Here is a 19,445-nt window from a genome sequence, read left to right on the forward strand (position 1 = left end):
AGACTTATCAATACTCTCCATCAATGTGAATGGCTTAAACTGTCCTCTAAAGAGGCATAGGTTAGCTGACTGGATACAAAAACTCAAGCCAGATATTTGTTGCATACAAGAGTCACATCTCAACTTAAAAGACAAATACAGACTCAGGGTGAAAGGATGGTCATCCATATTTCAGGCAAATGGTAATCAGAAAAAAGCAGGTGTTGCAATTTTATTTGCAGATACAGTAGGCTTTAAACCATCAAAAGTAAGGAAGGACAAGAATGGTCACTTCATATTTGTTAAGGGTAATACTCAATATGACGAGATCTCAATTATTAATATCTATGCACCCAACCAGAATGCACCTCAATTTATAAGAGAAACTCTAACAGACATGAGTAACTTGATTTCCTCCAGCTCCATAATCGTTGGAGATTTCAACACTCCCTTGGCAGTGTTGGATCGATCCTCCAGCAAGAAGCTGAGCAAAGAAATCTTAGATTTAAAACTAACCATCCAATATTTAGATTTAGCAGACATCTACAGAACATTTCATCCCAACAAAACTGAATACACATACTTCTCATCAGCCCACGGAACTTACTCCAAAATTGATCACATTTTAGGTCACAAGTCTAACCTCAGTAAATTTAAAGGAATAGAAATTATTCCATGCATCTTCTCGGACCATCATGGAATAAAACTTGAATTGAGTAACAACAGGAATCTGCATACCCATACAAAAACATGGAAGTTAAATAACCTTATGCTGAATGATAGCTGGGTCAGAGATGAGATTAAGACAGAAATCACCAATTTTTTGGAACAAAACGACAATGAAGACACAAACTATCAGAACCTCTGGGACACGGCAAAGGCAGTTCTAAGAGGGAAATTTATAGCACTGCAAGCCTTCCTCAAGAGAACGGAAAGAGAGGAAGTTAACAACTTAATGGGACATCTCACGCAACTGGAAAAGGAAGAACATTCCAACCCCAAACCCAGTAGAAGAAAAGAAATAACCAAAATTAGAGCAGAATTAAATGAAATTGAAAACAAAAGAATAATACAACAGATCAATAAATCAAAAAGCTGGTTTTTTGAAAAGGTCAATAAAATAGATAAACCTCTGGCCAATCTAATCAGGAAAAAAAGAGTAAAATCTCTAATATCATCAATCAGAAACAACAAAGACGAAATAACCACAGACTCATCAGAAATCCAAAAAATCCTTAATGAATATTACAAGAAACTTTATTCTCAGAAATATGAAAATCTGAAGGAAATAGACCGATACTTGGAAGCACGCCACCTTCCAAGACTTAACCAGAATCAAGTGGAAATGTTGAACAGACCCATATCAAGTTCAGAAATAGCATCAACTATACAAAACCTCCCTAAAAAGAAAAGCCCGGGACCAGATGGTTTCACGTCAGAATTCTACCAAACCTTTAAAGAGGAATTAGTACCTATATTACTCAACCTGTTCCAAAATGTAGAAAAAGAAGGAAGACTACCCAACACGTTCTATGAAGCAAACATCACCCTGATCCCCAAACCAGGAAAAGACCCAACAAGAAAAGAAAATTATAGACCAATATCACTAATGAATACAGATGCAAAAATATTCAACAAGATCCTAACAAACAGAATCCAGCAACACATCAAACAAATTATACATCATGACCAAGTTGGTTTTATCCCAGGGTCTCAAGGCTGGTTCAATATATGTAAATCTATAAATGTAATTCAGCACATAAACAAATTCAAAAACAAAGACCATATGATTCTCTCAATTGATGCAGAAAAAGCTTTTGATAATATCCAGCATCCCTTCATGATTAGAACACTCAAGAAAATTGGTCTAGAAGGGACTTTTCTTAAACTGATAGAGGCTATCTACAGCAAACCCACAGCCAATATCATATTGAATGGAGTTAAATTGGAATCATTTCCACTCAGATCAGGAACCAGACAAGGCTGCCCATTGTCTCCATTGCTTTTCAACATTGTAATGGAAGTTTTAGCCACCGCAATTAGGGAAGAAAAGGCAATCAAGGGTATCCATATAGGGTCAGAAGAGATCAAACTTTCGCTCTTCGCAGATGATATGATTGTATATCTGGAAAATACTGGGGACTCTACTACAAAACTCTTAGAAGTGATTAAGGAATACAGCAGTGTCTCAGGTTACAAAATCAACATTCATAAATCGGTAGCCTTTATATATACCAACAATAGTCAAGTTGAGAAAACAATTAAGGACTCTATCCCATTCACAGTAGTGCCAAAGAAGATGAAATACTTGGGAGTTTATCTAACAAAGGACGTGAAAGATCTATATAAAGAGAACTATGAAACTCTAAGAAAAGGATAGCTGAGAATGTTAACAAATGGAAAAATATACCATGCTCATGGTCATTTTCTTTTTGATGGAAATCCACCCAGTGCATTAACCTAATGACAAATTTTTCCAACTCAGAAGCTATTGCATCCATGTCCCCGGTCCCTGATTTGGTTTGAATATTTGTGTCCACCTGAAATTCACATGCTGAAACTTAATCTCTAGAGTAATAGTATTAAGCAGTGGGGACCTTGAGAGGTGATTAGATCATAAGTGCTCTCTGCTCTTTTGAATGGGATTAGTACCTTTATAAAAGACATTCAAGGAAACCTATTAGACCCTTCGGCCACATGAGGACCCAGGAAGACACAATAAGAAGGTGCCATCTTTGAAGCAGAGAGCTGGCCGAGACACTGAATCTGCTGGCACCTTGGCCTTGGACTTCTAGGTCTCCAGAATGCTGAGGAAATACATTCTGTTGTTTATAAATTACTCAGTCTAAGGTATTTAGTTATCTCAGCTCAAATGGATTGAAACTGTGCCCATTTGCCTTTGGCCCAGGGAAAGTGATCCCTCTGAAAATGAGGCTCTGGTCCCATATCTTGATAATATACCTCTCAAGTTATTAAATCACTTTTCTACTTTTTTTTCCATTTGAATACTGCAAATTCTAGTACACATTCTTACCCGGAAGGCTGAAGAGCTATATACATAATATTTGTACACCTTAAAATATGCATGCTATACTTCAATTAGGGAGTTTAAAAACTGTAAAATTAATATGAATGAAAACAGATCTTTTCAATCTTAACTGCCTCACAGAAAAACATTAAATTATTCCTAGGTTTTTGCACATAGAATACTGATTATTTTTTTAACAGGGAGGCAAAGGACAGGTGAAAACAATAGAGGAAAATATTTCTACACTGACTAGAATGCTTAAGGTTAAAGATCTAAAGTTCACTGAATATATATCCTGGTTGTTCAGTGAGGCTATTAACCTGTTAAGGGTAATGTAGCAGGGAGCAGCTTAAACTTCACAGGGAACGAGGGTCCTTGGAGTTCAGCATGAGCCCCATTGCAGACAATCTGTTAATGAGGCCTTTTCGAAGTACAACAATCTGGTCTACACTCAGAGGAATGTTATTTCTAAAAACCAAAGTACATATGACACGACTTCAGGAGAGGTGGAGACGCTAGGCAGGCTATTTCTATAATGATGGAATAAAGGGCAAGATCTGTGATTTATGGTGACAAAGAAAGACTAGTAAATCATTAATAGCCATTATCAAGACAGGATGAGTCACTTGAAATATACCACCAGCAAACACCCAAACCAAGCTGCACATTATTCACAAGAATCCCAGTTGTCTGCAGGCTTCCCATTAAATCCTTGAGCTGTGGACAAGAGGCTCAGTACACAGGAAGGCAGGCCACCACTTTACTGTTGCTTTCAGCCTTGGGAGGGAGCACATCTGAGTTTGGAGAATGACCTCAGAGGAGTAGCTGCACCCATATTTTCTGACACTCACACTTTTTCCCACTCTCCAGCCATCTGTAAATATTGTGATTTCACAAAGCAGAGCTCTCATACGTCGGTGTCTTTGTGTGCATTATTTTCCCTTCTGCTTGGAATGCCCTTTCCTTTTTGTATGTGCAACATATTTTCTTTTCGTCTTTGCTCAAATATTACCTCTGCCATGACACTTTGCGCCCTGCAGGCATAGTGGCTTCCTCCACAGAGTCCTTTAGACCAACACCTTAGTCCATACTACAGAAGATTATTAGTGTCTTGTTTATAAGTCTTTGCTCATCATTACAAGCCATCCCTAGTATGGTAGTTGGCACAGAGCAGATGGTTTATAAATGACTCTTGATTTAACAATTATTTCTGTGAGATAGGCAGAGCAGAAATTACCAGCCCCATTTCCCAAAAGAAGAAATGGAGGCCCAGAGAAGAGAATTGCCTCACCCGTGGTTACACTGCTGACCTGTGCCAGAGTTGGAACTCACCCCCAAAGCAGCTAATTCCTATTTTAATATTTATTCAATTGCAACATAGAGTCTCTGCTATGCCTAGGGGTAGCATCTAAAATATCTGGGTTCTTTAGAATAAGAGAGACCCTTCTGTTGATCTGTAAATCTCCTTTATATTAGAATGAGCTTTTGAACAGACTCAATGTCCCTGGAGATCAGCTTCTTGCTTGGAGAATAAAAGCAGCCCTTGCTATTTCAAGGCCCTAATTTCCACTTGGAATTGGCGAAAATGAAACAAATGCCAGCAGATCTTCTCAAATGCAAGTTCCCTTGTGAAGCTGTCCCACATCTGGGCCTGCCCCCAAGTCCAAGTGAATCCTGTCATTTTTAGCTCACAGCTCTTCATTGTTGGCTCTTTGTGAAACTTCCATTATACCTTACCGTACAGTAAATGATGCATTCTATCTTTTTCCTAAGGTGTGAACTCTTGGAGGGCAGGGCTTGATGTCACTGCACAGAGTGCACAGAGTAATTTGTGACTGACTGAGGACTTACACTATCACTTGCTTCTCACCTCCTTGTAATCTTTCTCAGAGCCCAAATGAGCCACTCCCTCTCTTCCATGCTCGCTCAGCAAGGGTGGCTCTGTGAGCCAGCTGCTAGGAATGAATAAGGAACTACAGGTGGAATCCCCCAGAGCAAAAGCCATTACAAAAAGGACTATGTAAAACAAGCTTTCAGGACTTGGGTGGTCTGATCACATGATGTCCTGCCAAACTAACAATCTAGCCCAAATGCTTTCCTGGTTCCTGGCCATTTTGGTGTGAGTCATTTGCATCTAAACTAGAAAGAAGGAAGACCTACTGATAAAGTTTGGGAGAAAGAGTTCCTGACATCATACAGAATTTATCCTTCAAGTAATTTTTCTGTGGAGTATTCCAAGTGTATAAGCAGAACTAACCCGATCACATATAATGAAAGAATAAGGAAGGCATTGCCATTTGAATATGATAGTAACGCTATCTTAATTGCTTCAAAACACAAGTTTCCTCTTGATGACTCAACATGGACAAACTACTGCCTATTTCCTTTGATTGAGCTAAATGTAGGACACTATTACTGTGACATGTAACCCGTAGCAGACACTTTATGCACTGTATTCAATATTACAAAATCCCATTGTGTCAAAGTTCTCCCAAGTTACAGACCTGCATTTCCAACTGTAGTCTGTCATGTCCACTTCAGACTCATTATTTGAAATTGATAGTCCAAACATTCCCTTATTAGAGGAAAGTGATGTGATGTAGAGGGGACAAAGAGACTTTCATTAATATACCAGCTCTGCCACTCATTAGTGGTGTGGCTTTGGTCTATTGAAACTTTGGTTTAGTAACTGAAACTTTGGTTTAGTAACTGGAAAAGTGTGGATATGAACAACAAAAATGAAATCCTCCACAGAGTGGAAATGTGCCAGGACACGCATCAAGCAATTCTCGTGTCTTATAGCATTTACTCCCTACAATGTCCTTATGAAGCAGGTATTATAATTCGTCTCATTTTACCGAAGTAGCACCAGGAGCAGTCTTGCTGCAGAACCCATCTTCTTGTGCACAGTGGACTGTATACAGGATCCCTGCTGTGCGGATTAAACGGGACAGATGAGGAGCACTGAACACACTGGCTGGAATACACCAAGTCCTCAGGAAGTGTCAATTTGCTAACCATTCCCTCTCCTCTCCAAAATATCTCCTCCTTCTCCTATAGTGAGCTTTTTGTTAAGAGTATCCAAATCCACTCTTAGTATGCAGGGAGGATGTGCTCAATGCAGTTTTCCTCACTAGCCCATATCCAGATGGGCGCCAAGTTCTATTAAAACCTTTCTCATACCATACTTATGCTTTCTTATGTACCCGCACTCTTCACTGCCTTTACCTTGGCCTTTTGTCCTTCTACTCTGAACTACAAAACAGTCCGCTAACTGATATCCCTGCTTCAAATTTATCCTCCAGAGTGCAACCAAATATTTTAATAAAAAAAAAAAAAAACAGAATTGGCAGAGACTCGCCACTGGGAAATGAGGCACTTGTCAATGGGCAATACCTGCTTTGTTTGAACTTTAAGAAGCAAGAAAAACACTTCTCTGATGCTTGAACTATTATACATTTTTGGCTTTGATAACTTGTTTTAGAGCAAATAATCTCATCAGGTCACTTAAAAAAATATGTTATTCAAAGGATACATGTATACAGTTATATAGGGGGAATAATTTCAACAGAGTGATTGTACAGCATGGTGACTATAGTTAATGGTTGATATATTATATTTATTCTTTTAAAATACTAACAGAGTGGATGTTGTGTTCTCACCACAAAATGATAACTATGTGATATAATACATTTGTTAATCAGCAAGATTTCACCATTATATAATGTATGTGTGTGTGTGTGTGTGTGTATCCTTCAAAACATCATGATGCATACAATAAACACACATAATTTCATAGGTCAATGTATTTATTTATTAATTTTTTTGTGAGAAAGAATCTCACTGTTACCCTGGGTAAAGTGTCTTGCTGTCATCGTAGATCATGGCAAACTCAAACTCTAGTTTAAGCCTCCCGAGTAGCTGGGACTACAGATGTCTGCCACAATGTCCAGCTATTTTTATTCTATTTTCAGTAGAGACGTGTTCTCAGTCTTGCTCAGGCTGGTCTCAAACCCCTGAGCTCAAGCAACCCACCTGCTGCGGCCTCTCAGAGTGCTGAGATTACAGGCATGAGCCACTACACGTGGCCAATTTCATATATCAATTTAAAAATAAATCAATTTTTGAAAAGGAATAATGCTTCCCTATAATCACTACAGGATAAACATATCCTGTATCACTTCTAGATCATTACCTACTTGATTTTACCATACAAAAGTCCTTCAAAATAGGCATGCTATTTGGCTATTATCTCCCACCATCTTCCCTATCACTGCCATTTTCCAAAAGCTTATTACTCTTCCGCATTCAATGGGAATGTTAACAGCTGGATCATCATTCTTCTTACAACCTTGGCAGTTCCATTATACTAGAAGACTTCTTTGCTTTCAGGAACTATCTGTACAACATCCTGAACCCCATTGATTTCCAGTTAGGCACCAAGTGCCATCAATACTACCTCTTGAATATATCCATATATCCATATGCTTCTTCAAAACATTATTTAGTGGAAAAACTAGTAGCTTGAAGTCAAACTGACCTGTATTGCCCTGACAATGACATCATCTGGGGCAAGTCATTCTACCTTTTTAACATTCACTTTCTGGATCAGTTTGATAGGGATATTATTATATAATTATATTGAATAGTTGTAAAGATTAGAGATGTTTTATATACAGTACATGACACATAGTAGGTGTTCAATACATAGTATATTACATATACACATCATAATATCTAATTATTTGTGTTATTATTCACGTACTATTGCACTTTCCTAGTTAAATACCTCATCGTCAGCCTCACCTTCCTCCAACCTGCCTCTATACTGCTCCCAGAGTGATCTGTCCAAAATACAAATATGTTTGATTCTTCCTCTGCAATAAACTCTTCAGTGGATCCCCATCATTTTATGGCATCATAGCCTGTAAGCATCTCTCCCTACCGCAGACTGCTTCCCAGTACTGCACTTTGGCGCATCAAACTTCTTCCAGTTCCTTCAGTGTATCACCACTGCCTCTCTGCCTTCACTCCGTAGGCCTTCATACCTGCTATACTCTCTATCAAACATTTTCTCCTTGTCTTTTAATCTAATTTACTTCTACGTATCTTTTAGGTCTTAGTTTAAAGGTGATTTCCTCTGAAATTTACTGTTGCTCTTCCCCACAGACTCACTTCATTGCCCCTGCTAGATGCCTCCACGGTGCTATTTTTCCCATCAAGTCTCACAAGAAACATGAATGTTTTCATGCATGATGTCAATTCACGAATACCTACCTGTCTTTGGGTATGCCATTTCCTCTGGCTGGTATACTCTCCTCCATCTCATGTCTGTCTCTCATCTGTTTGACAGTTACCTACACTTCCTTCAAGATTCAAGAGAAAAACTATGTCTTGCTTCCTTGTGCAATTTTCTTTGATGCACCCCTTTGGGTGTTCCTTGAGCTGTCATTCCATCACATCTTTAACCTTCCTTTATTTCAAGAATTGTATATTATTGGGTAGATATCCATGTACATCTCTAACTACCATACTGTAAAACCATTAAGATTATGAACTATGGCCAGGTGTGCTTATGTCTGTAATCCTAGCACTATGGGAGGCACAGCTATGGGAATTGCTTGAGCTCAGGAGCTCAAGACCAGCCTGAGCAACAGTGACACCCCAAATTTGTGAAAAATGGAAAAAAAAACTAGTTGGGCATTGTGGCAGGCGCCGATAGTCCCAGCTACTCGGGAGGCTGAGGCAGAGGGATCACTTGAGCCCAGGAATGTGATGTTGTTGTGAGCTATGATGATGTCACAGCACTCTACCCAGGGTGACAGAAAGAGAATTTGTCTCAAAAAAAAAAAAAGAAAGAAAGAAAGAATAAAAGAAAAGAAAAGAATAGAAAAGGATAGAAAAGAAGAGTATGAACTATGTCTTATTTATTGCTGTACCTCGGCAAATCATCTCAGAACCTTAAACATAATAAACAGTTATAAATGTATTGAATGAATGTTTTGAGTCAATGGGATAAAATCATTTCAAATCCAATAAATATTTGTCCTTCCTATTAAGATAGTGAGTGGGATCTTTTTTTTCTTTTACTGTGTTATGCTTTATGCAACATGTATATAGAGTAAGAATAAAGAACAATACAGTCAGTACCTTTACCCAGATCCTCATAAATAAGATGTCATTAATATAGGTGAAGTTGCCTATAGATCCACATCTGAATAAGAGAAAACACTTCATAAACGTGTGTACCATTGGGGCTAGGCTCTGCTAATTTTTTGTGTATCATTCCTATTTTTGTATGTGTGCTGCTGAAGTAAGCAGCAGGTAATGGACTTTGGTCTGCATTTTTATGATTGTTCTGAGGTCCCTAGATGAGGCTTGGTAAGGCTTCTTTCTAACCTTCCCCAGTTATACACCCATGCAACGCCTGCAGAGATTTTTCTACGAAGTTTTTCCTCCCTAGTTTTCCCATGGAACTCACATAGGATTTCTCAGGGTGGAAATAATTAATGATAGGGATATTGCAGAATAACACTTCCTGTAAAATCCTACATGTCCTGCACTTCTTATCCACTTAGCACTTTCCATGCACCTGCAAGACAGGCATCAGCTACATTTTTGTCAGACTAGAGAAAGCACAGTTTATGACTTGTGAAAGGTCACTAGGTGAATCAATTGTAGGGCTATAAAGAGAGAAGCCAGGCTTTTATCTCCCAGTTTTGAGCCTACGTCTCCCTCCAGACCCACTTTCCTGGATCCAAGGTGAACTCTCTACTGTGTAGATCAATGGCTTCATCATGCTTCTGTACTTCTGCACTTCTTCTATTCTGTACTTCAGAATAAGCACAAGGTCATCCAACATAGACTCCCATCTCATCAAACTTGACTTTCTTGTCCAATTCAGACTAAAATGAAAAACCAAGGGTCACTATCTTCCCATTCATCCAACTTTATTTTTAGGTAGCTAGTGCTTTGCTCTACTTCATCCTCTGCCCTCCTCAATCTTTATATTTCAACGTTCCCATCCTCTACCTCTCTTCTCTATTCCTCCTTCAAAACTCAAAAACCTATCCTCTACCTCTCTTTCTTTTAATGTTCAGCTTCTCCTCGGTATCCTGTTCTCCTCATCCATTCTCTATTCTTTCACCTTTATTATTTGCAACCTCTACTGGGTTCAATTCATCTGCCTGCCATTCTCTCCTCCCTCTAGTTTCTCTTCCATTTGCTTACTGTCTTTACTCATCCTCATCTCTTCTTCCTTCTGTCCCTCTATCAACCTCATCTTTCCATATATCCTCTCTTCTGTCTGCATTTACTCTATTCCACTCTTTATTCAAGTGTGAACTCTTGCTGCATGTTACTACAAGCATGCCCCCTTCCATCTATTCTTTCACTAATGCTTTATTCTCTCCAAATTCTCCTTCATACATTATATCCACCCATACTTCTCTTCTTTCCTATCCTCTCCAACTGCTCTTCAGCACTGGTACCTAACTTTATAACCTTTCATGCAATGTAAGAAGAGATGTTCTTCTTCCTTTACAAGTAAAGGATACATCCCCTTTATGGTTTTCTCTGGGAACTTGCTGTCACAAAAACATTACGTTTACTGTATCTTCAGTCTTTGTCCTTCTGCTGACTCTTGTACTATCTCACAAATATGTGCACGTCTCTCCATTAAAAACAAAGGCAAGTTTTTTTTTTGTTTTGTTTTTTTTTAAACCTCTGAACGCAGCTATTACTTAGCCCTTCCTTTCATTTTCAAACAAGCTTCTGGAAAGTATTTTCTAGATTTCCACTGGAAATACTGTTCCCACTACCTCAACTCCAATTCCTAAAACCTCTCCATTGCATTAGCTACTCCATTGAAGTAGTGTGTCTGAAGGATGCTAATGGTCTCCATGTTACCAAACCTAAGACACACTTTTAAGTCTCTATGTTACTTGATCTCCTGAAATAGCTAAGAATGTTGTAAAAATGTGCAAATAATGGTAAAAAGCATGACCTGCAGCTAAACTACCAGAGTATGAATGCTGGTTTAACCATCCACTACCTAAGTGAACTTAAAAGTTTTTCTTCCACACTTTGTGTCTCAGTTTTCTCATATGTATAGTGCGGATAATAGTACTTCTATCATAGAGTTATTATGCAGATTGTAAAAGTAGAGTGATTATAACAGTGTCTGGTATATTGTTTGTACCATACCGATGTTATTTTTGATGCTATTATTGATCACTAATATCTAGAAACCATAAAGACTCTACCAAAAGACTCCTGAAATTGATAAGCAAATTCAGAAAGTCTCAGGTCACAAAATCAATGTACATTAATCAGTAGGCATTCTAAATACTTGTAACTACCCAGTGGAGAGTTATCATCATCTTGTTTAAACTCTTTACTCCTTGATTTATCAGTCAAGATGGATTAAGAAACAATCCGAAAATCTCAATGTCTTAAACTAATAAAGGTTTATTCTCACTTTCACTATCTATCTCTGGATGGAAGTGGGGGTGCTTGCTTCAGTCTCAAGAAAAAAACAGAATGATGGAGACAAGACTACCTGACATTATACTAGTCACTGAGGCCAGGGGAAAGCAACATGACCCAAAAGAACAAGTTAGATGACCGTCCTTTACACACCCAAAATTATCCATATATTTGGCATTTCAGTTAATATTATTTGTGATTATCTAATTAGTCTTTCCCCCAAGTTATATTATGATTGTCCTAAGGACAAAGATCATTTATCATTAATGTATACATACCCAGAATTTAGTTTAGGGCCATGTATATATTAAGAAATCAAAACATATTTGGTGAATGAATAAAATGAAAAGATACTTGTCTTTCTTTCATGCACAATTTCCCTCCCTCTTGTTCATCTCCTCCAGTGTCCCTTCTGCTACTTCTCTATGACTTGTCTTCTTTTGTCCCATCTACAATAACTGCTTTGCCAAGTTCTCTTGTCTCTTTAGAATATGTGCTATGCTATATATGCTAAATAAAAGCCTGTTTATTTTACTCTATATTCTCCTTTATCTTCTCAGCTTTTCCACTTTATTATTATTATTATTACTGAGACAGAGTTTCACTTGTCACCCTCAGTAGAGTGCTGTCGCATCACAGCTCACAACAATCTCCAACTCTTGGGCTTAAGCGATTCTCTTGCCTCAGCCTCCCTGCTAGCTGACTACAGGCACCCACCACAATGCCCAGCTATTTTTAGACACAAAGTCTCACTCTTGCTCAGGCTGGTCTCAAACTCCTGAGCTCAGGCAATCCACCCACCTCAGCCTCCCAGAGTGGAAGGATTATAGGCGTGAGCCACCGCACACGACCTAACTTTTCTTTTTTTCATCTCTTCTCATGCTCTTTCTCTTTTCTCTATCCTTCTCTCCCTGATTTTTATATACATATATAATTATATATCAAATATATATAATTTTATGTATATAAAATTTTATATATATATAATTATATATCAAATTATATCTATATATATACACACACTCATTTATATGTGTATATATATATATATAATTTGATTTATAAATATAAAATCTGGAGAGGAGGTGTATGTATATGTAATATATATACATACATATATGATCAATCGCGTCCCCTCTCTGCCCTCTACTTCCCGTTTCTATATACTGTCCTTCTTTTCTCTGTTGTTTCTCCTCCATTCTGTGCTTATCTATCCTCTAGTCTCTCATCTCCTCTCTCATTTAACTTCTCTCTTTTTTAAGTATTCATTTGTTTTCCTTTCTTCCTTGGCCATCTTCCTGTCTCTCAAATTCTTGTAGAAAAACTAAGTAGCAAATTTGAAATAGTGAGGAACTAGTATACAGGCAAACATATTTCATTTTTTCATCATGCTTTTACCAAGTATGCATTATTTAAGTTTCATTGTGTAAAATAACAAATACAAAATACAAAAATAACAAATACAAATACAAAAATTTCAAATTGCCATAGGACCTGTACTGAAAGATTGCACCTATTCTTTTAAAAAATGTTCACTCAGTTACACAAATTCAGTACTCATTAATGAAGGAGGAAGCTTCAGGAAAGAATAACTTCTGGTGGAGAAACAACTGAAAGCATAAAGGCAAACACATGAACCAAGAAAGTTTTTTAGTATTAGGGCAATGAATCTTACTGCACTACAAATGCTTTCAAAGTTATTCTTTTTGACAGCAAAATTCAGTGCCTAATGACATTAATGACAGCAACAATGAGTCATGAAATACATAAAATCGGGATGTTTTGTGCATTGGGAGGGTGAAAAGTATGATATATATTTTATACTCAATAAAGATATCAATGCCCACATATATATGCTTTACATAGATACGTATGGATAGGATGTTTAAAAGATAGCATCTTCTTTGGAAACTTCACTTCTATCGAACTCCTCAGCATCCTAGGCAATGTGGTGTAAAATAAACATTAGTGTAATTTTTTGTTTATATACTTAAGACACTGCTTCAGAAAATACTGATTATTATCTCATTTGATTCAAATAACTTTGTGTCATAGAGGCGGTTTGTTGCTACAGTTAAGCCTAGACTATTCTGATTATTACAGTGTTCATGCCTGTTTATATGTGTTGGTAAGTTTGTGTAATAAAGTGTCCTTCAATATGTGTGTCCCTCTGTGTTATTCCACATGGGTCTTAGAGTATGCATACATTAAAGCCTCATGAACACATATCTCTGTGTGTCTCAGAATGTTCCTATGTGTAACTCCATATAGCATATGTGTATCTGGAATATGTGTTATGTATGTATACACACAAATGTGTTAGGAAGTATCTATGTATACGTGCATGCCCCATGATCACATTAACGTACACAGCTATGATTTAATTTAAAAAAAGAAAAAAAATAGCTCATCTAGCAAAAATAAATAAATAAATAAAAATAAATAAATAATCTATAAGTTTGACAGAATTTTTAATAAATTCACTAAAAAATGCTGCTTTCAATCCCAGTAATACCCCCAACATACTTTAAGCATAGCCCACCACTTTCTGACCTCATCGTGTAGAGAAGGGTCCCATTGTCCACCAGTCTGAGCAGCTTGTTGGGTGTGGTCATGTTATGAGCCACCGATTTCTTGCCATTGTGGAAGAAGGTGTCAGGAGTCCAGATTTTACTAGCCAGGAGATTGTTCAATGGAAGGATCTTCATGGGTCCATCAAATTTCAGTCTTTCATCATGCCATGTCTGCCGAAAAAATACATCAATAGTGTATTCCTAGGGACAAAAAGAGAGAAAACAATGTTTCAGTAAAGTTCTGGTGAGGGTTCACATTACCGTTAGCAAATATTAATTACCTTAAATATTTATTCTGATGCAAAGTAGAAAAATTCTACTAATAGTAGTTGCTGGTGAATAAGGAAAATGATTATGATTCAGAAACAATGCTATGGTGATCAATAGAGATAACATATCTAATAAAGCTTTGCTTAGGAAGGTCACTGCCAATACTGACCCACACATTAAATGAGCTAACCGTAACGCTTTGCCTTATGAAAAGGCAACAGCTCCCTTCTCCATGCAGTGACATCTTTATAAGAACAAAGTCCTTACCTGAGCTCTACTGTTGAATGATCCCATATGAACATCAAAGGCTGATATAACAATTACCATAAAAGTGTATTATGAGCATCAAAACCAAAACGGTATATTTTAACACACATTTCATTTGAGCCTCAAAATAACAACATGTTTGTTAGTGAGTAGCTTATCATCTTCAACAAATAATGAAAGCTTTTTTTTTTTTTTTTTTTTGGAGACAAAGTCTCACTATGTAACCCTCGGTAGAGTGCTGTGACATCACAGCTCATAGCAACCTCTAACTCTTGGGCTTAAGCGATTCCCTTGCCACAGCCTCCCAAGCAGCTGGGACTATAGGTGCCTGCCACAATGCCGAGCTACTTTTTGTTGTTGTAGTTGTCATTGTTGTTTAGCAGGCCTGGGCTGGGTTTACCACCACCAGCCCCGGTGTATGTGGCTGGCACCACAGCCACTGACCTACAAGCGCCAAGCCCAAATAATGAAATCTTATAAATAAATAAGACAAAACCAAAACAAACAAAAAAATTGAATAAATGAATACCAAATTCATGAAATGGATAAAAATTGCCAATAAACATGAAGAAATGTTTCAAATTTGTTATCAACCCAAAACAAATAAAAATAAAAATAAATGTTCCAAGGGTGACAGAATAAATTATTTGATTATTTGGGTGCATCTTCCCATAAGAAATTAATTATAGGGGGCAGCGTCTGTGGCTCAAAGGGGTAGGGCACTGGTCCCATATGCCAGAGGTGGCGGGTCCAAACCCAGCCCCGGCCAAAAAAAAAAAAAAAAGAAATTAATTATAAAGTCTGAACGACTATATACGTGTAAGATCTATGTATCTATGGGGAGTGACTGACAGCACACGGAAACCCTTAAAAGATGGCAGTAGCAATAGATTAGAATGGTGAGTCTGTGGGAGTTTTTTGTGAAGATGTTCCCCAAACCTAGAATTCCTTAGGCATATAATGACAGCCCTATTGGCTCAAGGTAGCAGAGAATCTAGAGTATTAGAAGTGAGACTCCTGAAAGCAAGAGAGTCACAGAAGGGATGGAACCCCTAACTCTGGGTATATACTCTTCTCCAAATCCTGGGTGACCACTATGCTACACACAAATGGCAGAGACCCTGGGGCTCAATTTACAAAAAGCAGATAGAAACAATAGGGTAGTGCTCCACTAAATGAAAGAACTATACTGGGTGATGTTTATGTGTTTTTAGACTGAAGGAATTTCTCAGTCCATTACAACTCAAGTAGTAGAAATCTGAAAATGCATTAGCTTAATGTATCAAGGAAAAACTCAAGACTAAAAGCTGAAAATTCATGAGGAAGTCTTGGAAGCAAGAAAACTACTGAGAGTGTAAGTCCCAAAATCTGAATACAAACTCTGCCCATATCCTTGACTGACCAGTAAACTAAATAAGGCATGGGGACACTTCACGCTGACCAGGTTAAAAAAAGAAGAAGTGCAGCATACAGAAGTTGTATAAATCCTTTGGTTTAAAATCCCCTCGTGGATTCCAATCACACTGGGAATGAACTTTCCCTAATATAAGTTGGCCCCTGCCTTCCTCTCTGAGCTCTTCTCCAAATACCCTTCCTTCCACTGATGAGCCAGTTTAGCCTCTCTTCCTCCAGCATGCCAAATACATTTCTTGCCTAAGGATTGAAAGATGCTATAATTTATTGTCTAAACTGGAACACTTTTGAGAGGGAGAGAAGGCTGTACTGATAACCACGATTACAAGTGTAAATTAGGACTGTGGCAGATGAAAAGCTGAAACTAGATTTCTTCATAATCCCCGATCCTGAAGGAATCCACCTTCAGCAAAAGGGGAAACTAGATCAAGTGAACTGACAAACCCGGCCCACAATACAAAAATTCAAAAAAGGAAAGGCTAAGTGTAGAGGAGAAAGTATTTCTACTGAGATTTAGCAGCCTCAATCCTAATCTTAGTGAGTGTAATGTCAAAATATACACTGTCTTCCTGATCTAAAGCCTACAAGCTGAGAAATTAACATATGATTGGTCTCAGGCTAGGGAAACTACTAAATCAACTTGCAAAAGTACACACAAAAACACTCTGGAAGGACATAACAAATAAGTACTTACTGACAATAAGATCACTATTCACCACCTAATGAAATGGTCATGAGCAAGAGTCATCTAATACAATACATAATTGAATCAGAGCCCCACCAAGGACTTCATATAACATAAATATAAAATAGAGATTATAAGAGAACTATAATTAATGTAAAGGTTATGGAGGGAAAGGAGAAAGAGCAGATATGAATGGAGCCTATTTGAAGTTGACCTTTGGTAAAAGAAAAAGTCATTGAAGATAAAAACTCAATGAGTGTGTCACATAGCACATTAAGTATCACAAACTAGAGATTAGTGAACTAGAAAATACACGTGAGGAAAAATTGTTCAGTTTCACTTCAGACAGATAAATAAATGACGGTAAACATGAGAGGTGCAGTACTATGGAGAATAAAAGGAAAAGGTTTAGCATGTGTCTATTATGAGTTTAAATGTGTGCAAACAGAGAAAATGGGAGAGAAACATATTCAAAGTTTCCCAAAACTGTTGCAATACGAGTATATGCATCCTTCCCTTTAAGAAACATAAAGAGTTGCAAGCTTAATCAATTAAAATAGAACCTGGCCAGTACATAATGGAGTTAATGAACACCAAGGAGGGGATCTTAAAAATAGCAAAGCAGAAAGAACATATTAACTACAATAACATGAGCATTTGACTTATAGCAGATTTCTTAAAAGCAACCATAAAAGCCAAAAGACAATGAAAATACATCTTGAAAACGTTGATGGAAAAATAACTATCAACCCAGAATTCTATAGCAAACTAAATTTTCAAGGTGAAGTCAACATACAGTTCTTCATTTGTATAAATTTAGGAGGTGCAAGTACAATTTTGTTACATAAAAAATTTAGACAAATTACTCCAAATTTTCTCATCAGTAGGTCACTTATAACCATCAAGTCTCATTCAAAAGTTACCATATTAGAGGTGTTTTTTGATCATTCTATCAAAAATAGTGACCTCCCTTTCCCTTACCATGAGTTATTTTTCTTTTTCACATCACTGAAAAATATATCTTTGTTTACTATTTCTTCTACTTCAACAGCCTGGATGTTCCATGAGTCCAGAGACTTTGTTCTGTTTGTTGCTATATCCTCAGCACCCCAAACTCTACCTCGTATATAGTTGATGCTCAATAAGCATTTTTGAATTAGTAATTGAATGAATCCTCATGGAAGAACTACTAAAAGAAGTTCTTCTGGTAGTTGAAACTGTAGCCAGTAGAAAGAACCAAGAAAGAATAGCAAGCACAAGGGTAAACTAAGAGAATAGGTGCCTACAAATAATAGTAAGGGCCATAAAATCAAGGTGGAACAAATAACTAGAGTGACCTAAATGGAAGGAGCAGGAGGCACCTGTGGCTCAAAGGAGTAGGACGCCGGCCCCATATGCTAGAGGTGGTGGGTTCAAACCCAGCCTCAGCCAAAAACTGCAAAAAAAAAAAACTAAATGGAAGGAGGGTGTAGAAACATGTGGGTTAATGCCTTCTTGTATTATTGGGAAGGAGAGCAGAGATATTGAGCATCATTAGACCTTAGGCCAGGTATGTATAACAGAAATAACTAGGTTAAGCTTATAAAACAAGAGATAAAAACAAATGTGAACATAAAAAAATGTTTCGGTCTTATCAGAGGCAAAGGAGAAAATAAAGGATAGAAAAACAGGGAGAAGGCTTGGCGCTTGTAGCTCAGCGGCTAGGGTGCCAGCCATATACACCAGGGCTGGTGGATTCGAGCCTGGCCCAGGCCTGCCAAACAATGACAACTACAACAATAACAAAAAATAGCCAGGCGTTATGGCAGGTGCCTGTAATCTCAGCTACTTGGGAGGCTGAGGCAACAGAATCACTTAAACGCAAGAGTTTGAGGTTGCTGTGAGCTGTGACGCAACAGCACTCTATGGAGGTTGACATAGTGAGACTTTGTCTCAAGAATAAAAAAAGACAAACAGGGAGAAAAGAATACATAAAATAAGATAGAATAAAAATACTAAATATAGCTGGAGGATAAACAATGTAGCTGTATGCTATGTATATACACGAGGCACATCTAATGACATATAAAAATACTGACAGTTTGGGCGGCACCTGTGGCTCAGTGAGTAGGGCGCCAGCCCCATATGCCGAGGGTGGCGGGTTCAAACCCAGCCCCGGCCAAACTGCAACCAAAAAATAGCCGGGCGTTGTGGCGGGCGCCTGTAGTCCCAGCTGCTCGGGAGGCTGAGGCAAGAGAATCGCTTAAGTCCAAGAGTTAGAGGTTGCTGTGAGCCGTGTGACGCCACGGCACTCTACCCGAGGGCGGTACAGTGAGACTCTGTCTCTACAAAAAAAAAAAAAAAAATACTGACAGTTTAAAACTAAAGTGATAGGGAGTTTAAACACATTCTTCTTAGTGAAGTACAAGAATGGAAAAGCAGGTATCCAAAGTTCTCAATACTAATATGAAGCTAGCAGATGATCTAATACACACCCACACAAGAGAAAAACTCAATTCAATTCATCTTGGGGGCAGAGGAGGAGGAGAGAGGGGATAAAGGTGGAGGGAGGGGGATTGGTTGCTCCCACCTAACAGGCACAATGTAAGGGTATATGGCACACCTCCTAGATGCACAAACATTGTAAACTAATTGTTTGTACCCTCATATGAACCTGAATTTTTTTTGAAAAAGGAGAAAAAATTAAAGTAAAGTGATGGGAAATATGTTATGTGAAAATCCTTATAAAAATGAAGGTGATAGA

The 19,445-nt window shown here is 37.9% G+C and overlaps 1 protein-coding gene across 3 annotated transcripts in view; it reads right to left on the bottom strand.

Moving 5' to 3' along the window:
* GABRA3 (gamma-aminobutyric acid type A receptor subunit alpha3) overlaps positions 1-19,445 on the bottom strand; it is a 281,030-nt gene that overhangs the window by 84,491 nt on the left and 177,094 nt on the right. For all 3 annotated transcript variants that reach the window (XM_053580853.1, XM_053580854.1, XM_053580852.1), the window contains exon 5: positions 14,048-14,268. In XM_053580853.1, the coding sequence (XP_053436828.1) occupies positions 14,048-14,268 (221 nt within the window). The remainder of the gene's footprint in view (positions 1-14,047; positions 14,269-19,445) is intronic.

The sequence above is a fragment of the Nycticebus coucang genome, chromosome X (genome assembly GCF_027406575.1).
Source record: "Nycticebus coucang isolate mNycCou1 chromosome X, mNycCou1.pri, whole genome shotgun sequence".
NCBI lineage: Eukaryota > Metazoa > Chordata > Mammalia > Primates > Lorisidae > Nycticebus > Nycticebus coucang.